General features: G+C 50.2%; 2 protein-coding genes across 4 annotated transcripts in view; one reads left to right on the forward strand and one right to left on the reverse strand.

The window, feature by feature from the left end:
* Positions 1-513: 513 nt before the first annotated feature.
* On the reverse strand, positions 514-16,927 carry GPR137C (G protein-coupled receptor 137C). Its single transcript, XM_031051962.2, has 7 exons — positions 16,547-16,927; positions 9,083-9,126; positions 8,084-8,312; positions 5,004-5,153; positions 4,318-4,440; positions 4,082-4,197; positions 514-3,349 (listed from the first exon to the last, which is right to left on the reverse strand). Exons 1-7 carry the CDS (start codon positions 16,916-16,918, stop codon positions 3,178-3,180), a joined length of 1,206 nt encoding a protein of 401 aa, XP_030907822.2. The 5' UTR covers positions 16,919-16,927; the 3' UTR covers positions 514-3,177.
* Positions 16,928-17,443: 516 nt separating this feature from the next.
* Positions 17,444-20,904, forward strand: part of TXNDC16 (thioredoxin domain containing 16) — a 61,962-nt gene continuing 58,501 nt past the window's right edge. For all 3 annotated transcript variants that reach the window (XR_004080978.2, XM_031051790.2, XM_031051791.2), the window contains exon 1: positions 17,444-17,865. The gene's annotated coding sequence lies outside the window, so the exon portion shown is untranslated. The remainder of the gene's footprint in view (positions 17,866-20,904) is intronic.

The following is a 20,904-nucleotide window of genomic DNA, read 5'->3' on the forward strand; positions in this document are numbered from 1 at the left end:
GTGGTGAGCTAAAGGCCACACACATAAACCTGTGCAAGGAAATCAGGGATGCAGCAAGGTATGGAGCTGGGGGTTACAGCTCAGGGCAGCCAGGACCAGCCCAGAGAACCATCATAAGATGAAGCACCCTATAAGGGTAGGGGGAAAGGAGAGCAGTTCTGCTCTTAGCAGCCTCAAAAAAACACAGCCACAAAGGGAAGCTGCAGTCCCCCCAGAAAACCACCTCTGGGTACTCTGCACCCAACCAGATTCATACCCAGAGGGCAGTTTGTGGAGATGCTGCAGTCACACCAGAGCAAAGTATGGGCTGGCCAGGACCAAGCTATGCTGCATCCCACTGAGCCCATCAAGCAGCAGCCTTACCAAGTCTTGCCCCTGTCCTTTTCCCCCATGTCTCAGCAGCACAAGCAGTGGGCTGGGGGCCCGTGCTGGCATGGCCAACAAGGCCCCATCCAGGCCAAGGGGGACAGCAGGGCCACAGGGAGCGCTAAATGTGTGCAGGGCTCTGGCAACCCAGTATAGAGTCTTTTGTTTTATTTCAACATAGTAGTGCTTGGTTACAGTTTAGTGAAGAACAAATAGGTACATTCATTGGCCACAGCTTCCTGTTGCAGCTAGTTGCTGCCTGACTGCAAAGCCAAAACACTGTTAAACCATACCAAAAAAAAAAGTTTAATGAAAGGCAACTATGCATTAAAAAAGTCATTGTACTTCTCAGCTATAAATTACTTCAGTAAAACATAGGACTGGCCCCAGGAGGAGCAGTCAGAGTTTTGAAATTAACGGCCATCCGTACAAATCAGTAAAACCAAACCACTTTGCCAGTCACTCATGAATACATTAGCAACGCGACTCACTGCCCTCCTAACACCAGAAGATCGTAGTGTTGTTGTGTGCTTCAGTGCAATATGAACAATGAGCCTGTAGCCCTTTAGTTTTTTAGTTTATTTTTTTTTTGCACTACACTCCTTTCCCTCCAAGGAAAAACTTAAAGTGCTCCTAGTGCTTTGGAATTTAAGCAAGAACTGGGGCCACTAGCGTCACTTACTGTCTTTGGTGACTTACGGGAGAAGAAAGAAGGGCAATGCGCCAAGTCCAGGTCCTTCATCACCTCTGCCATAAGTCAAGCAGTGATCAAGAGGAAGCAGCCTGGTTGGAGGCAAGGGGACAAGTCCCTCAAGCCACATACAGTGAAGCAGCCAGGGGAGCCGCAGATGGTTTAATTACTAGAGCAAGAGGGAGGTGGTGGAAGTTGTCACCTGAGAGCCTTCTTCAGAAAGCAGCAGGGGCTGCCCCTTTATGTGGGCCAGCAAGAGTGAAGCAGGTTAGCAGGGAGAGGCCCACCAGCCAGCACAAACCACACAGAGAGACAGGGTGTTCTCAGTGGGACAAGTGACATCTACCTGGGGACAAGCAAGGTGGGTGATCAGTAACCATGCCCTACTAGTGAGCACATGGCAGGTGAAATGTGAGGGGAGGCCAGGGCTGCCCTGGTGCTTGGGGTTTCTCTCACACACAGCTGAAGACACAGAGGCTGCCTTGGAGTTCCTCCAGCAGCAGACCCCAGCGCCTCAGAGCCAGCACCACTCCACATACAGCCAAGTCCTTCACCCAGCCAGCCCCTCAGCGTCAGACTAGGGTTTGAAGAGCTGGAGCAGCTCCAGCAGGTTAAAAGCAGTTCCAGTTTGAGTTGTCACCAGAGGGCAGCGCAACTGCCCTCCCTGGGCCAGTGCTTCCATTTGGGTGTGACCAAAGCTCTTTCGCTCATCCCTACACCAGGCTGAGGGACAGGCCAGGAACAACATCAATAACATCAAGGTGAGAAGTGAGGGGAGGCAGGGGCTGCCCTGGTGCCCTCATCTCCAAGAGTCTGATGGAGCTACAACCCAGGTCAAACTTTGGCTATTTTAGTTAGAAACAGAAAATCCTCCACACAGACTGACCCAGCACACTCCAACCCTGTGCACACCACTAAGTGTTGCTGACACAGCTACTCCAGCAGTGGGAGGATTCAAGACCTCATAGAAGAGAGAGCAAAGAGCCCTGGGATCAGAGCTCTGCAGCATCTGCCACCTCCCTCTGCAAGCCTGTAGATAGACACCTCCTGCACCTCATGGAGACCTCACCGGTTCACATTCACTTCTGGTTAAAACTCCTGGTTATCTGTGAAATGCAATTTAATACTGAGCAGGAGGAAAAGGGGAGCCCCACTGTGGGTGGGGAAGAGGGGGAGCAGAACTGCTCCCACTATCCAGGAGTCCAAGCAGCCCTGGTTTTCTATGTGCTTTGGGCCACATGTCTTTTAGGCCACACACTCTTGCTGAGCCAGCTCTAAGCTTTCCCTGTGAAGGCAGCAGCCTATAACGTTTTGCCCCCTCACTTGACAGCAGCTACCATCCAGGCCAGCCCTCTTCCTTTGCCATAAGCTAGTGGGTTGATTAGCAACATGGTGATCATAATGCCACTAGGAACACTAGACCTCATCCTCACAGGCCTCCACTAGGATGTGCTTTGAGCTCAGCTTTGAATCCACAGTCCTAGGTAGGACAGTTCAGCAATCAGGTGAAACTAGGACCAGCAGTGGGAGGCAAGACCCCACTGGGCCTGGTCACACCAGCCCTGGCCAGGTGTGAATATGGCACAGTATGCTTCAACACTCACCGCAGGAGGCTCTGCCCACAACACGCTCAGTAAACAGAGCTTCATGCTCCCAAGTGAGTCAGGATGCAGAGTACTTCACAGAACACGTCTTTGCAGGAAGACAGTGCCTCTCCCAGCTATGGATGTGCAATTAAAAGAGTAACTAGAACAGTCTCAGACCAAGCAGTCTGAGCAAGATTCGTTCCTTCCAAGTGTGCAGATAAAAGTGCAAATATGCATTTGATGTTTCTTTTCTAGTGAGGAAGCTCTGGTGCATTTAGCTGCCAACATCTTGAAGACCAGACCAAGAAAAAGCTTCCAGAAAGTTCAGCTTCACTTTGCTACATGGTACCTTAAAGTCACAGTTCTCTTGCTTACTGCGTGCAGCCATAGGCTCAGTCCTGCTCACAGCTGCAGCAGGTAGTGGAATGTTTGTGTCAATGAATTATATGCTTCAGGAAGAAGGAAAGAGAAAAACCAGGTTACAATCCTATACATGAATGCCACTTCTGGGAAGAGAGGGATCTCGCAGCCTCTTCACTTCCGTGGTGCAGAGTATGTGCTATGGTGATTATTCATCTCCGAGCCGCCTGCAGCAACGAGCAAGGGGGCACTGTCTGTAGCAGTCCCAGTGAGCTGTGGACCCACCATGTAGCTGTCATTCCCAGCCAGGGATCCATAGCAGCCTGAGCACTGAGGGGTGGCCAAGCTAGGAGGAAAGACAGAAAAACCAGACAGGGACTCTTAGAGGTGAATTATTTGGCTGTGGTAGTCTCCACTGCTAGGAAAAACTGCTGCACAGATCAGGGTATCCAAGCCTGCAGATTCAGGCTATGCTGTGTGGGTCAGGTATCTGTTGCATGAAAGCCAGTTCCAAAAGCAATACCAGCCCTACAACACTGGTCAAGAGGAGCCAGAACCTCTGAACCCCTCACTACATCCCTGCACAGGTAGAGTTCAGGGCCCTGAGCAGCAAGTGGAGGACAGGGCTGTCAGCTTTTCCACAAGAGTTTTACTGTGGATACCTGACCATTCTCCTCCACACCAGGAGTCTTGTCCCACGTGGCTTCCAGAGACCATGTCCCGCCCAGGACTTCACTATCTTTTACTTCCCAGTGGAGAAACTCCTCTGGAGGTCCTTCAAGAGCCCTCTGCCCCCACAGCTGAGGAAGGATCCAAGCAAGACCAGCTCTCCTGTCTGTTGCTACTGCATATTTCTACCTGTGAGCACCCACTGCAATATCCACCTCTCAGAGCTGGTCACTTCTATTACAGCTGGCTCCTTGTGAGCTGCAGAAGGGAACAAAAGCTCAGTTGAAAGACTTCTTGCTCTGTCCACCTCACCCAGGCTGCCTATTACACCAAGTCTTTTTTGCCATCAAAAGCAGAAGCCAATCCATCTGTTGCTTCCACACAGGGCAGCAAACAGCACAATGCTTACCCTCCTTCTCTGGCCCCAAGCCGCGACAAGTCGTCATCACTGTCATAGCGCCTTGGATTGTCAAAGAAGTAGGCTCTGGAGCTGTAACTATGACTATTGACCATCCCCGCTGAAGTCTGTTGAAGACAAAGGAATTACGCCAGAATAGAGATGTTTCTGACAGTCTACCTAAAGGTCAGCCCCACAACCCAGGCACACTAAGGCTCCTCAAACTGCAGCAGCTTGTTCAGGCTTACCAAGTTCTGACTGAGTCTCTGAGCCCGGAAGAACAGCACCACAAAAGTTGTTGGCATCAGCTCCCAGAGGAAGAGGACCACTCCAAAAACCACATACTCTTCACTGCTCACTTCTGCATGCACCTGTGAATGGAAGTTAGAGGTCTCTCTAACCACAGCCATTAGCAGAGCTACACAGTTCCCAAAGCTGGGCACAGCACACAGCTGAGAACTAGGGATACAAAGAAACTCTTATGAGAGCAGCAGTCCTTAAACCCTAATAGGGATTCTTACTTGACTGCTGCTACTGGTTTTAGTGAGAGAGTTCTCTAACAGCGTGTTACCATGGCATTGTTAGTTCTCTCCCCAGACCAGTGACTCCCATGCACAGAGCCATGCCTGATTAAGCATTACTCTTCTGCTCTAGTTGACTTGTTCCTCCTCTCCCCAGAAGAAGAGTTGGCAGGCTAAAACTGAAGATCTCAACAGAGAATCCATCCTGAAGTAGCAGGCAGATAGAGGAAGACTGAGGCTTGCTCTGGCAGAGAGAGCAAGCAGGGCTTCTGAAGTCAGAAAGCCAGCTCATCTGGGGATGCAGCTAAAGAGATACCCCCAGAGCTCCATTTTCACCTACACATGCCCTCACAGGATGGAGTAACTGCCTTTCACTTTACTCTGGATAGCTCTGGATAGGAGGTCACACTTACCTTGTCTGAAAGGTTGTCCCAGCCATAGTTAAAAGGACCAGGAACATTGTCTGGAGATATGGCCACAGCTACCAGGTTATAGCAAGCCCTTGAGGAATACAGAAGAGAGACTACAGATCCCACAAGAATAGCCTGGCAGACAGATGTTCCCTAGAACAGGAAGGAAAAAAAAAGCCAAACCAGTTTTAATACACACCTTCCTACAGAACTGCAATTTCCTCCCTTTTCCCCTTAAAAGCACAAGGGGCTGTGCAGGCAAGAATGACCTAGAATACTTGTATGTTACTGCTAAAATATTCAGAGCTGGTTAAGAGCTATCTTGTGCTATGAGTTCATGGCAGTAGCAAAACTCCATACCCAGTGTCACCTGGGAGCAGGGAAGACTTGAGGCACAGGAGTATCACCACCAGCTTCAAACTGGTGATCCAGAGAGATGCTATCCCACACACTGTGATAGTCTCCAGAAGGCCAACCAACAACCATTAAGAAAATCAAGCTGCTGCTTCTAAATCCCGGTCAGATTCTACAGCAGCAATGTCTACCTGGCTCATTCACTCCCCAGCAGTTTGGTACCCCTGACATTCCTAGACAAACACTGCACTCAAAGCTGCCCAAATATCTGGGGTAGGCAATTCTGAGAACAAGCAGAAGGACCCAGCACCTGAACTCCAGCACTGTTGTGGGACAAAACAGGCTTCGCTGCACACAGAACAATGTGTAAAGGGTAGCTAGCTGTCCTGTGCCAGTGAAAGTTTTCCTCCACAGCATTTGAGATGCAGTGTTCTCAGACGACACCTGAAGAGCAACCTGAATGTCACAGTACCTATCATTCCTCGACAGCTAGCTATAGGAGAGGAAGCCAACTGATCTGCAAGTAGCTCAAATTTCTTTGCTAAATACATCCCTGAAGTCTTTTAATAGCCCGCTGGCAGCCACCAAGTTACTAAGCAGGCAAACACATTGCAACAGCTGGCTCACCTTTGTATTTAAGCAGTTTGCTCAGGAAGCTCATCTCATTGACCTGATCCACATCCAAGCTCTGGGTATAAGAGCTCTATTTTCCTAGCTTTAGAGCACTCACTCAAGGTAGGATCTTTGAAGAGTCAGCATGAAAGTGCTGTTAACAGACGAGTCCTTGTGACACCACTGAAGCACAAGAACACAGCCTGCTCTGGCTGGCACTGTTAGCTGGGCCCTTGGTGTTCAGGCCAGCAGAATAAGAGTCAAAAGGCTAGGGATGCAGGTCTCCAGCTGACAGGGACCACAGTATAGAAGCCGGCTGCTCCTGCTTAAATGAGAAACAGCTTCAACCTTCTACCTTTAATGGTGGAAGAAGCAGCCTCATCTGGCCCCTCCAGCCTTGGTGTATTGCTTTGAGTCAGCAGGTTCACAGCTGGAGTTCAGGAGGAAGGACAACCTCTTCAGGCATTTGTGTAACCTTTCTGCTCATTCCTACCCTATTTTTGCAGCTCCACAACAAAAGTCAGGAGATGCCTCCAAGGCAGGGAAGGGATAGAGCATTTAAATGTAAGAGACCTTTACCAGTCAGGTTGGGTATTCAACAGGAGAGCAAGCTTCTCTGGAGTATGTTGTACAAGAGCACAGCCCGCAGGCAGCCTCAGGCACATAAATAGAGAAAGTTGCTGCATTCGTAAACTACTGCTGGGTGAACTTGGTAAGTGTCCAGAGCTGGATACCTGGCTCATACAAGCAGGGATATGTGCAGGTTCTCAGCTTAGTCATGGCTCCTGTCTTACTTCAGGTCACCTGGCTGCAATCTGAAGACTCTGCAGGCAGCTTCCAGAGAGCCATTTAAGAAGCCCATCTCAGCCACTTACTGTCTGGCTAACCACCAGTACTCTTTGCTGCTTAAGAGGCCCAGACTTCTACAGAAAGCCTCAGTTCAACCCTGAGAGCACAGCTCTGGCTGCCCTTTCATGAAGCCAGTGGACTGCAGCACTTTGAGCAGCCATGCTAAGGAGCAAGGAGATGTCTCCAGCCAATGCAAGGCAGGTGTCTGGATCCAGAATGTCTTCGCGGCAGTGTCTGCTGCAAGGCAGCTTGTACCCAGTTCTCCTGAAGCAGAACACAGCTAGCCAATAGGCATGACAGTATTTTAAGCCGTTATTCATTCCTGACTGAGGGCACACTGGAAAAAGTCTTTGCAGGAGGCCACAGCCCCACGGGAGAGAAGGGATTCAGAGCACAAAGACTGATGAGCTGTACTAGTGGGGAAAGACAATAGCTCAGAAGCAGTAGAGGCAGACAGCTGGCTTCCCTGAACCTGACTATGCTCAGCTGCTCAAATTCTTCCTACAGATGTTTCCAGGATCACCAGGAGACTCCTGTCTGCCCTTCTCAACAGGTCAGGTCCCTATGCCAGAATAACTGCCTTTGATAGGAGCAATATGGCTTCCCAGAGGAAGAGGAGGCAGCTCAACTTCACACTTAATTGCAGCCTACTGCCACGATAAGACTGCTGGTGGCTTACTCACTTTCCTATCTGCTTGAGAAGAGCTGTGCATGTTCAGACCCTCACCTGCCTTGGGGCAGGACCTACAGCAACTTCTCTTCCCCCTCTAAGATGTTCATCTGGCCAAGACAGGGTAGCACTGCCCCTGGCTCAAGTAATCAGGCAGCTAAAGCTGGACTGCTGGGGGATCCCCTTTTCAGAGAATTGTACATCTGCCAGATACAACCTGCTGCAGACCTTCCTGGCCTTGGTGCCAATATACTGCATCTGCCATTCTTAGAGAACCCTCTCTTCCAGTCAAACCCTAAATTAAGACCTCTAAACCTGAAAAGCATAAGCAGCTAGGTCTTCTGTCACACCAGCAAAGCTGTGGACAGTGTATCCCTCTAAGGCATGCAGGGTACTTCATTCCTACAGCAGGAGCATACACTTTCTGTGGGAGGGAGGAGTTTAAGAGCCACCACCTCCAAGCTGGAAGGAGAATTTGAGCAAGAGTAGCTCAAGTGTCATGAGGCCAGCATTGCTCTGAGTAAGCACACACAGATACAGTTGAGGTTCCAGTTGATGACTGTGCAGTTCAAGTGTAGTTTACAAGGTATTTACCTACCTTAGACTCGAGGTAGACATTTGCTGAAGACATCTTCCCTAGTTTGCACATGCAGCAAGCCAGCGAGATGGCACAGAAGATGAATAGGCTGTCGTTGACTAGGGCGCGGGCAAGGACTATCCACCTCAGCTGGTTCTCTGGGACCTCACCATGGATTAACATTGCACAAGTTAAGTTCACAACTAAGAAGAAGAGGCTGGTAAATATGGAGCCCAGATACAATAGGACCCTGGAGAGATGGTGGGGGCAGAAAAAAGAAATGGAGCTTGAGTCAGATAATTCTGGACTCATTCTGCACCACCCTCCTGTTTCATCAGGAAAGAGAGCCTCCCAGCATGCCCAGTGCTCTACTCGCTATGAAGATCAGACATTCCAGCAAGTTTCAGTGGTTGTACTGACAGGCAGTCTGCAGAGTACTTGAGCTGCTCTCATAATGCATGAGCACTGTAAGTAGTCATGAGTTACAAGACTCATCTTCTGACAGTCAGGTTCTTATCTTGCAGATTTTAAGTGTAGCTCTAGCTCTGCATTAACTCCAGTCAATAAGCTGTGAGTCATCACAACCACTGCAATTTCTTTATTGAAAGCCATTGGAGCTCACATTTTCCATTGTGGGTTTCCCTGGAAATGGCCAGTAAACACTTAGACTGCACAAGCACAGGTGTCACCTATTGCTCAGGCCTCATCCTGCTGATCTTTTCTGGGGTGGGACAGCTCAGAGTGACCTAAAGAGTCCACCTAGTTTACTAGCAGCAACAGTACTTGGAGACTGATGACATGTATGGAGGCATGCAGCATATGCTTTAGCTTCTGTAGTACCCTTGAAGCTCCCAGCCCTGTTCCAAGGCACACCACTACCACTAATCCTTTGACAGAGCAAAGCAAGGTGTGGCATTAGCTCTCTTCAGTCTTTGAGGTCTGAAGCTTCCATTCCTGGCACTGCAGCATGAGTTCACCTTAAGCCAGCTTTAAAGGTAACATTAGAAAAGTATCACTTACTTGTACTTGTTGAATTCAGCTGCACATTTCACTTTGAATATGACCTAGGGGAAAGATTTGCACAGCATTACCCCATGTGACCTATGGTTCTCCTTTAAACTTAGTAAAGACACGTACAATAGGGGAGCCAGTATCCACTTGGACATTTTGAAGGACTCTAGATTATCTGCTAGCACCAAGTCTTGCACTGGACCCATCTGCACAGAAGACTGGTAGCCTTTTTCTTGGAAGGGCTAAGCCCAGATATAGGCATCCAACAGGCATAAATGTTTAAATAACCCATACATGACAAGGACTTTTAACACCACTCCCAAGGACTTCAAGAAAAGCAGGGAGTTTAGGACTCAGTAGTCACCAAGATAATTCAAAAATACATCTACTTTGTCCAGTGTTCTGTGCTGCATATTTTAGGGCCTCAATCATGCTTGATTCCCATGTTTGAGATGGCCTCTTCAGCTGCTGCACTTTAACAAGACAAATAGCTCATCTAAAATAGCCCTTTGGTATTGGATTATGACTTGTAGGCTCTAACAAGCATTTGGAGCTCACAGCTCCTCCACCCTTAAGAGATCTGTAGCCCAAATACACCTGGAAAAGTAACTCTTAAATGGTGGAAAGTCCTCCAGAGGTGGAAGGTCCAGCCTGCAAAGTTGCACAGCACACTTGGCAGAAAAGTGTTTTAGATGATAGCTATTTGCATACTCTCTCACTTTCCAAAGCAACACTCACTCTGTCCAAGAGTGGATCTGGGTTCTGTGAATCTTCTCACCACACAAGGGATTAGGAGACTCAAGCTCAAAGTTGCACAAGAAGGACCAGTGCTTCAAAGCAAAGGTTCTCTGTCTTCTCTTCAGGCTGCAGGGGCCTGAACGCATGTCTGCACCCTCAGCTGTTTGTGTGTGGAAGGCTGGAAGAGATTGATCAGATCATATTCAGGCAGCCCTACAGCACTCTTCCCACTATGGCAAACTTCCATGCCCCTTTGAGCTGGAGTGGGCTTCCTGCTGAAGCACACAGGGGCAGACTTCTAGCCTAAGGAAGTATGGCCAGTTTAGGAAGGAGCAGACAGTACAAAGTCACAGCTGAGATGTGAGCACCATGGTCCTACTGCAAGGGAACAGCTAACCAGTGCTCACACATGGCCAGGAGGAACAGCAGGACAGCAGCATGCTGGCAGGGCTGCATAGAGCTTGCCTGTCACACACTGATAACAGCACAGCTATGGCAAAACTGGCCTTCATTCTGTGAAAAGTGCAGATCCTCATACAGACCCCACAGGGAAGAATCCTAGAGCTGAGGTCACATTCAGTATCAGACAAAGCCCATGTCCTGACCAGAGACTGCAGGAACTTGGGAAGAGGTAGACAGCCATCTAGCTAGATCCAGCAGCCACATGCTGTGGTCAGCAAGAGACCACTGTGGGACCACTGCATGCTGTAAGGGTTTAGTTACATTGTTTCTGCAATAAGTCCTTCCTGCCCCGGCTCCAGTGAGGGATCACTCATCTCATAAAGCACCCTTAGCCAGCCTGTTTTTCTGATGGGACTTCTTGGCTCCTGCCTTCCAGTCAGCACCAAGGTAGAAATGGCACTCTGAAGCTTTAGAAATCAGGCTCCTGCCAACAGGATTTCCAGTGACATTTAAGGATTCAAGGGTTGTCTGATCCATTGTGGTAGTTTCAAGCATTTGAAAGCCCTCCTACAGGATATCAGACAGCTTCAGCAAGCCTGTGGAGAGCCAGTTTCACTGTCTGCATCATCTTCCCCAGTCTGAGGGTGGACCACCTCAAGAAGTGCTTTGTGGGGAATAAGACGGCACCTCAGCAGAGGGAGGTATCCAGCCCCCGCAGCTGAGGGGCTCAGTACTATAGGCAATCACTTAAGTCCTCTTTGCTGTTGCCCCAGTTTACACCAGCCCAGAGAAGTACAGAAGTCTGCCGTAATTCACTGAGCCTCAAAGTTCATCTGAGTTTCAGAAACCTTGAAGGACCACATGGTGACTTCAAAACAGAAAAATCCCCAACTCCTCTGTCCTCAGTTTGGCTGTGGGCTATATTCAGGTACTTAGGGAGTGTCAAAACAGACATCAAGGACATCCAGCTGGAAAGCCTCATGGTTCAGCACCCATTCACACAGCACAGAAATCCATCCAAGATATCTGTACTTCTGCTCTGACTCCCAGAACAGCAACTTAACTGCAGCCTCTAAGCAGCGGTACAGACAGTCCATGCCTTGTATTCCTGCTGATCACCCTGGGTGAGAACAGCCCCTCAGCTGAGCAGGAAAATAGCACTAGCTAGCAGAAGGAAGATGCTGGCTTCTGCAGCAGCCCTGTCTCCCAAGACCCTCCCCTACAGCCCAGGGACTAAGGCACACAAAGCTGTCTTAGGGTTAAGAGTGCAATGGCAACCTGAGACTCACACTTGGACTGCTGCCATGAAAAGCAGAGGAAGACCACTGCACCAGCTTTATACTTTTATTAGCCCCCAGCTACTTAGTCCTGTAATTTAAGGAAGAGAACAGGCATCTCTGTTTACATTGGTTTTAGTTATTAAGACATGATACTCATCTGATGGTTGCTTTTTCTTTACAGGGACTGGGTCAGTAGGTGACACCAGTAACACTCAACACGTCTTTGGATTCTTACTCTTGAGACAATCTTGGAAACCTTTCAGCACTGGACTAGCTCTGCTGCGTTCAAAACCCAAAGACAGCTGATGTTGAGGGTTCTACTGTGAAGAAGCCAGTGCAGAGAGCTCAGGAGTAGTCCAATTCTTCATAAAAATAGGAAATACAGACCCTTGCCCTCAAACAGGTGCATTATACCAAGTTGCTAGTAGCAACCCTTGCAAAATGAACAGTTCCTGCAGTTTGTAGCTGAGACCAGCCCCAGAAGTCATGCAGTTGCCTGCTGAAAATAAGGAGCAGAGACGTCTCTGCTAGCAGAGAACAGCAGAGCTGAGAACATTTACTCCTAAGCCAGCCTTTTATAACACTTAGGCAATACTGTTGTCTTTCCAGAGCCACAAATACTTTGAGCACTTCACATCAGCCACAGGCTTGATAAGAAGGCAACGCTGGGAAGAGCTAGACCTCAAAGTCCCCCGTGATGCTGGTGGTTTTTGTGATGAGTGGATATATTTCACAAAACTGAATGCCTTGCTCACTTCACTGAGCCCAGAAAGTGAACTTGCTAAGGGTATGTTTTCAGAGCATTGTTTAAGAAACACTCATCCTTAGGTGTACTGGAGATGTCAGTTGCTAAGAGCAGTGAGACATATCCCACAGATGGCTCTAAGGGTCACTTTCAGTGCCTGTACAAGCCAGAACCTCAGGCCTAACACTGAGCCCTAGATAGCACTTCAGCTTGGTTTTGGTACAGCCATTCACAACAGATCCAAGAGGTCCATGAGAGTCAGAACTTTGGCATTCTCTGCCTGATGAAATCAAAATCTCCTTTGCTCCATAAAGAAATAATGAGTTTGGTGATACAACAAGTTGTATCACTTGATAAAAGTTCAGGTCCAAACGCACAACATAACCGTGCCCTGCCTTGACATGACCACAGCCCTCACTCAGTTGCAAGAACATCCACAGATTCCTTCTTGCCCCACACTCATTCAGCAGCAAGCATCAGAGCACAGCACAGACTATTTTGGGACTGCATCCCATAACAAGTGTTCAAGCCCCCACCCACCGCTCAGACACAAAGCTGGAACTATGTGTAAGGAGGATCTCTCACCATCCCCACCGAGTTCATCCTATTCCATCACGAACACAACAGTACAACTTGCATGTACCATGATTTCCTGGAATAGCTGGTTGCTGGCATGGCCACCTGTTCGTTCAGGAACCGCAGGGCCCATGGGAATCATCAGCTATGGGATAGAGCAGTTTTGAGTTTAAGTGACCCCTCTGAGGCAGAGTGCACATGCTAGGTGCACTTCTGTATGCTAGAAAAGGTGGAAGAACGGAAGAATGGGTGACTGCTTTTCCAGTGTTCCATCTGAGAAAGCAGGAAGATACAGGACAGCAAGGACAAACAGCTCCCAGGATGGATGCTCTTTCCATGCATGTCTGCTCCAGTGCAATTAGAGCAGCAAGGGATGAAAGAGGCTGATGTCATCTAATCAGATGGAGCACTTAAGGAAACCCAGACAGGTTAAGGGTTATGGCCACACCAGTCTGGCAGAGCCTCACCACTCCCGCTGAAGGCCTTACTCATTGTTGCACACAGTTGCTGACTCCCAAGTGAGACAAAGATGCCAAGTACTCATGAAGGTCTTTGGTAGGGTCAAGATGGAGGTTGTTTTGGCTACATTTCCATGTACTGTGCTCCTGACAATGACCTGGGGCAAAGCACAAATTAGCAGACTCTTAGGAAAGGTGGCATTACTCAAGCCGATGACCAGCTGACAGAAGAGGAGCTATTCCAGAAGCAAGGAAGACATCCTGGGTTGGATGTCTAAGCCATTGTTCTGCCAGTTTTAGGCAAGATGGGGAGCAGATCTGAGTAATTCTGACCTGATGTATCGTGAAACTCCAGATTTCCTGGAAATAGACTCTAACAGCTGAAGCAGAAAGGGAGACACTCACAAGCAAAAGGCATTCTACCTTTTCCAGGTGGAAATTCCAGGCAGTGACAAAAAAAAACCCCTGCAACTTCCAATTAAGCATCCTATACACGTTTTGTCAGGCCTCTGCATTTCCCCAGGCACCATGAGGGCTAAGAGGGGACAGGAAGAGCATAGCCTCTCCCTACAGAAAGGGGTACACCACACAGTTTCTTCAGTTTGAACTTCAGCCCTAGAACACAAAATAATGCTAACTCTCCATTGGCTCCACTTACGGAGCAAAGGAAGATCCTGGAGATCTTCCCTTATCCAGCACCATTTCATCCCCAGCTTGTACACAGCCTGAGGAGCTCTCTAAGTCAAGCAAGATTAGTTCAAATACCACAGCACAGGCCACATTTCTTCCACTGCTTATACAGATGCCATTTATCCAGCATCTCCACAAAGAAGGCACTGTGTACAAAGACAATCAACCAAGCCTTTAGCACAGAAGCAGCCTATGCTTTTATCTGAGGACATCTCAGAGCAGGACACCACCCACAGAACAGCAGAAGCCTAGTGCCCTTCTAGGGGTTGCTACCAACTAGCCCTTAAGCACTGGGAATGGTCAGGCCCTCCACAGCAGGTTTTGCTTGAGGTCACACTAGTAAACACACCAGTCATTTCTAGCTCTTGAGCCACTTCAGCTAAACTACTGTGGTTCCACTGTAGTTTCTCTCCGCCAGGTAGTGAGGAATTTTGTTTAACAATACCCTAAGCCCTCTCACCACAACTCCTCCTGTGCTCCAAGAGTAAGATGACAGAACGCAGCCAAGCCAGGCAAATCTCCACTACCAGCACCCTTCTGTCTAGAAAAGAATGGGCTAGTTTTATCAGCCTGTTGCCCAAACAGAGGCTAAATATCACCAATAAGCATAATTTCATTAAAATGGAAACCAGAAAGGCACCAAAGGCTTTCAGTCCATCTAGCTGCACTTCTTCTCCAAACCTCTGGAGCTGCAGTCTTCTCTACCTGCCACCACTGGGAGACCACCCAACCACATCACACAGTACTGGACACCCACTCTTGTGACAGCCAAGGGTCAGATCCTCTCTGTAATTAAGCATGCATACCCATCTTAAGTCATTTTATCCTTCCCCACTATAGATTCGGAGCTCTTATTTCCTCAGACAAGATTTCCCTTGGCTCTAGGTTTTCAAGGAGAAAGAAATGGGGTATATTTAACCAGAGACCACTGAAAAACAGATGCCAAGGAAAGAAGCGAAGACTGAGAACCTATTTGAATTTACTTTGCCATTCTTTAAAGAAGCCTTTTAACAAGCATGTAAAGTGGTAAATCTGTTGTCAAGTCCAGTGACTGAGGAAAACTGAAATCCAGCCACTTTATGGTTCCAGAACATGGGATCCCTCCCTCAGCTTCTTTCAAGGGACAAACAAACACCTGCTGGTTGGTAGGTCAGGCTGCCTTTAACAGCCAAGATGGATTATGCACACTATGCACCATTTGTTATTTTGCTGCCACTTGGTCAGCAGCATATCTAGCACCAAAGCTTTTGCAACAGGCAGTTTACCCCAGATTCCAGATGTTTGTGTCAGAGGAGAAAGAACAAAAACAGCCCAACAACACAACCACTTGAAGTCATACATTATCATGTGAATGTTGATGTCCTCAGGAAAATGAAATCATAACTCCCATCAGTGACACACTGGAGCGATGGAGTGATTTCAGTGAGTGCTAGCAATTCCTTTGTGAGGCTGGCAAACAGCTGAGAGCTGCAGAGCAAAGAATCTGAACAACAACAACAACAAAGCTGGAAGGAAAGTACAGCCTATTTATGAAACAAGCCACCAAACTGGAAGACAGGCAAGCAGAGGGCTGCTTACAAGAAACTGGAGCAGAAACAAAATATTCAGAGGAGGAAGGGGAGGGGAGAGCCAAGGCTTTAAAAAGATAGACAAGTGAAAGGAATAGAGAATATAGAATAAAAAAAAATATCAGAAAAGCAAGTGATGGGAAATCCAGAAACAGAGGAATACAGCCCAGCAACAATAACAAACAGCTCTGCACCGTCCCAGTAGCGATCACTGCACTAGGAAGGGGCCCACCTCTCCAGCCCCAGGCTGTTGTCTGGGGAAGCAGAGGGACCTCAGGGTTTTTGTCTGACAACAAGCTGCAGAGCAACAAGCTCAATTCACAGTGGAGTGGAGAGACGGGGAGAAGGAGGGAGCGCAGCAACAATAGCAGAAGAGGCTCTAGCTGGTGACGTAATGGTTGGCATCACTCCAGGCCAGAGCAGCCCCTGCTGCTGCCACTTTCTGGTCCTCTTTAGAGAAGGAGAATCAATTAAAAGAAGATGCAAAACAATCCCTCAAGAGACCCCCATGGCGCTGCCACCCCTTGTAGGGGTGCCAAGGGGAAAGCCGCACCCGGGAGCAGGGCATATCTCTGCACCCCCCAACCCCAGAGTCAGAGCACATACCTGCCCCCTCCATGCCACCCCACAGGGCCTGCATTCAAAGCACAACCCTGCACCCCACACCACCCTGACGCCAGGATTCAGGGCATACTTTTCGCTCACCCCCTCCATCCCACCCCCCCAAGCCTGAATTGAGGACATAACCTCTGTGCCTCCCTCCAAGCCTGGATCCAGGGCACAGCCCTGCATCTCCCCATGCTGCCCCAAAACTTACATTGAGGGCAGATCTCTCCCACTGAGCCTGGTCGAGGCACACCTCCACCCCCTCTGCACCCCCACCCCTTGGCTTCAGGGCACACTTCTGTGCACCTCCAAGTTTAGGGGGGTGGCTAAAGAGGGGGATTTAAGCCCCAGCGTCCTGCAGGGTGGGGGTGTTCGGTGTGTCCCTGCCCCCCACCACGGGAAAAACTTACCTCAGCGAAATAGAGGTTGAGGAGGCAAAGGCTGGAGAAGAGCAGGCAGCCGGGCAGGCAGTAAAGAAGCCAGTGGGCGAAAGGCTGCTGGAGGCGGAGGGCCTGCAGGGAGTTCTGCAGGTAGAATGAGAAGAGGGTGGTCCTGAGGGCTGCCCAGAGCAGGCAAAGAAAGAGGCAGAGCGTGTGGTAGCTCAGCCGCCGCTCCCGGTAGTAGAGGAGCAGCCAGAGCTGCAGGTAGGCGAAGAGGAAGAGGGCGGCGTAGAGCGCCGTGTGGAGCACTGTCAGCCCCAGCTCCACGGCGTGGGGCACGGCAGCCCCCTCAGCCGGGGCCGCCCCCTCGGCGAGGGCCGCCGCCGCCGTCGTCGCGCTCATGGGGTAGCGGGAGGCAGCGGAGAGGCAACGGCCCGCCAACGGTCGCCGCGCGCGCCCGCCCCGCCCCTCAGCCCCGGCTGGACACCCCCATGCAACAAAGGGGAGAGCGCCCCCCCCCCCCCCCCCTCCCCACTACCCCAACTCCTCCTCCACTCTCGCCCGCCCTCCCGGCTGCGCCGCGCGCCCGCCCGCCGCCAAACAACTCTCAGCCGGGGACAATCAGCTGAGCCCGATTATTTGAGGCGCTCGCTCCTGACAGCGCGCGCTCCCCATTGGCTGCCCGCAGGCCCGCCCCCGCCGCGCCCATCCGCAGCGCTGACTGGTGGCCGCTGCCTGTCCGTCATCCGCGGCCTCCCCCGCGCCTCGCCTCTTCTTTCTTTGGGTTGCCGCCGCCGCCCGCCTCCCCCTTACCCGCTCTCCCGCCCCGCCTCCCCCGGAGCGGCGGGCGGGCGGAGCCACCACCTCATAGGGCCTCCTGCCCGCCCGGGGGAGGGGGTGTGTTGCTGCAGCACCGTGGGGGGAAGCTCCAGGGTGCCCGGAGGAAGAGGAGCTGTTTCCCAAAGGGAGTCCGTGGAGCTGTCGGGGGAGTCAGGGTATCCCCGCCGCGGTGAATGCAGGCTGGGCCTCTGGGGGTGCGAGGGATGTGCGAGTGTAGGTCAGAGACCGCCTTTTCCTGGGGGAAGCCATCCCTGTGGCTCTAGGAGGTCGGAGGTCGTAGCAGCAAGGCGGGCAAGTTGGAGACTCCTGCTATAACACATCTGGGCCGAGGTCTCGGACATCTCACCACCGGACTCACACACACATCGGCTTTGTTTTTGGCATCGCAGATTCTCCAGCCAAACAACCAGGACAACACCGAGAGGGCTCCGAGACCTCGGTGCGGGGTGCTTTGCTAGCAGCCGTGGTGGAGGGACGAGGACGTCAGCCCCAGTGCTCAGGACACCCAGGTAGGTGACATCCCTAAGCCATCTTGGACGGAGATCAGCAGTGTCTATCCAGTGCCAGCTGCTTTCCAGGGATGTTGTGGCTCTAGTCCCTTGTCCCCAGGGACATGCTAAACTAGGGCAGTGGCAGTAGGTGATGCTGTGGGCTGTCTGCTGCACATGGGCATCAGCGCACTTGTCTCCTGGTCCGGGCAGGGAAGGGCTGCAGCATGTCCCACCTGCAGCCTTGGCTAGGAGGTAAGGCACAGCAGGGCTTCCGGATGCTGGGAAGTGGGACCTGAAAGTGAAAATGAAAGTGAAACTCCCCGAGAAGTGGCAAGAGACAGGGCAGTGTGAGAGCATCACTGCCAAAAAACCCAGGCAGCAAGGTCTGGGCAAGAAGCTGGGACGCACTTTGACATCAGTGTATTTCCCATCTCTGCTGGTCCTTAAGAAGCATCTCTGCACTGCAAGATGCTCCTCCTGCAGCTCACCACAGCCATCCTTGTAGCCATCCCCGTCCCCTGGCTGCAGGCCTGTATCTTGGATTTGCACTGAAAAATCTGGCATGTCTGGTGCAGTGGGTCAGAGGCTGGGGTGAGGCCGTGGCGCAGAGAAGAGCTCCGTTATCATCTGGCATGCTGTGCCAGATGTGCCTCCGGTGTCAGAGCTGCCCTGGAGCGGATTTGCGCTGCAGGCTGATTATGCAGCAATCTGCAATGTACTTAAAATGCTGCTGGTTGGAAAGTGTGCCTGCCTGTGCACAAAAGGCCTAGCAGTGCTCCGGCTTGAAACAGTGTTTCTGGTTATATGAAGGATAGATGCCTTTGCCATACTGGTTTTTGGCTGGAAGCAGTGCATGTGCCTGCTGTGGGACCTGGCACCGCAGCCTGGTTGGGAAGAATGTTGAGGTGTCCCATGCGGGTGGAAACATCTTCCTGCAGCTGCAGGGTTATGGCCACCACAGGATGTGATGCAGGGGTATGGCTGTAGGGGCCTCACAGTTGCAGGTTGCAACCCCTGGCTTCTCTGCAGGCTACTGGGTAGAGGGGTAGGTGGGAAGGGCCAGCAGGTATTTAATATTTCAATCTCAGGATTGCAGGCCCATCCTGAAGCAGCAGAGAACCATCTTGGTGCTGTTCCAGCTCCAGACACTGGGTAACTGCAGCTTTTTTTGACCTTATTCAAGTCAGCTGGGTCAAAGAACCTGCCTTCGGAAAATTGGAAAGGAGCTGGGTTGAGTTCTGTTCCAGCAAAACTGGGTAGTGATAATGAGCCTGGCTTGTCTACTGGTTAAGAAAAGGCTGGTTCTGGCCACTTTTCCAAAGATCAGTAGGGAAGGGGAGTGTGTAGTGAAAAATGCACAAGCTAATGCAATATGTGGTAAGGAAGTGAGGCTATTCCTGGGCAGCCATAGTATTCCCTAAAACTAACACATACGCTCACACAGGAAAAAAAAGATTTAAATATTGCTTGACTTAATGCAATATTTCAACAGTTGTCAGCAGAATATGTCAACAGTTGTTAGGCATGGGACGTGGGGCTGGTCTTTTGATGAATTAAAAACCTGCAGGATAAACCTCAGGCAGTGAAATGGCTATAGGTGACAGTTTCATGTAGTGGGTTTACACTGGAGAGCTGCTGTCATCCACATATGCTTCAGTGGGATCCCAAGGATGGTTTCTGTGTCCCTGAAGAGCCAATTTATCACTTACTTCAGGAGAAAAGAGATCTGCAGATAATACAGCTGTTGGGACAGCTTCCATCTTCAGACAAGCTAGCTGCAAGCAAGTTGGGTGAGTTTGGGAAAGATTTGCTGGTCAGACCATGACAAGCAGTTGGTGAGATTCATGTGGATTTGAGAGTGGAGGGCTGGAACAGAGAGCTTTTCAGGGAGTTTGTCTGGATCCCCTAAAGGAAACCTGTGTGCAGGGTCCAACATGCAAGAAGTTCTGTCAGTGTTATGTTTTTTCTTGCATTTTTCATCAGCAACAGGAGGTATATTTGTGCTGGGGCATGCAGCCATGCTGAGGAGAGTGCATCAGCCTGCTGTAGCTAAGGGTGTGCATCAGCCCCAAGTTGATTTGGGGTCTGTTATGTTTCCTCTCTGCCAGCAAGTCTGGGAGAGCAGCACACTGGTTAACTGCTGCTGGAAGGGCATGAAAAACATATGAGCATGTTGCCAAAAAGCTGTCCTGCTGCAACAAAAGGCCTGATCTGTGTCAGTCATCACAGAACAGGTAGAAGTGACTCCATTTAGGAATATCCTTAATGCTCCTGCTTTAGGAGCATCTACCTAGGGAGTTTAAACTTGACAACTCAGGGCTCTGCAGGCTGGAAGATACTGATATAATGAGATTAAATGAAGGGGAAGCAGCTGGGTAACGTACTTGCTGATATGTTACCCAGTGCCATTTTTTTACAAGAAGGTAATTGATCACTGGGAGCAAAATACCCTGCTGAGTGGTGTTGGGGGGGAATTTCACATCACCGGCAAATGCCAAGTCGAGGTTGGCTTCCAGGTGTTCTCCTGAGTTCAGGGAGGCACATGGATGATGGAGATGGTACCCGGCTGGCTGTGCAGTCTGTGATTTCAGTAGGACAGTGTTTCTTACTTATCTTGAGAGCCTTAAAACCCACCCCACATCACCCTCCATTGAATGAAATGTGGCTGCAGCTTCCTTGGTGATAAATATTGGCATCTGGGGGCTTTTGAGACAAGGTGTCAGGGAAAGCAGCTGGGATCACAGTGATGATGGAAGGATCGAGCTCTTGGTTACTGCTACAGGATTCCCAAGTATAACTGATGTGGCATAAGCAATTTATACCACCACAAGATTTCATGGTGGCCATCTCCGGTGTATTTGGTTTCATTTTAGTTCATCTGCACTGGCTTCAACCATCTTGCCTGGCTCTGTCTTCGAGGTATGACAGTGAAAACATGAACCAAGTCTTACACACCATCTGTGCTATGCTGGGTTGCCCCATGATCCATGGATTTAAGGGTTTCCCAGCAGTGACACAGGGCTGGTTCACATTTCCTTGGTATTTTAACACATCTCT

The sequence above is a fragment of the Melopsittacus undulatus genome, chromosome 4, assembly GCF_012275295.1.
Source record: "Melopsittacus undulatus isolate bMelUnd1 chromosome 4, bMelUnd1.mat.Z, whole genome shotgun sequence".
NCBI classification, from domain to species: Eukaryota; Metazoa; Chordata; class Aves; order Psittaciformes; family Psittaculidae; genus Melopsittacus; species Melopsittacus undulatus.

Bases quoted from the DNA above. Each gene is read 5' to 3' on its own strand.
- GPR137C (XM_031051962.2), bottom strand. From the start codon at position 16,918: ATGAGCGCGACGACGGCGGCGGCGGCCCTCGCCGAGGGGGCGGCCCCG. The intron at 9,127-16,546 runs GTAAGTTTTTCC...TCTTTCCCCTAG, and splicing joins TCAACCTCTATTTCGCTGAG to GTCATATTCAAAGTGAAATG. The intron at 4,198-4,317 runs GTAAGCCTGAAC...TGTCTTCAACAG, and splicing joins AGAGACTCAGTCAGAACTTG to ACTTCAGCGGGGATGGTCAA.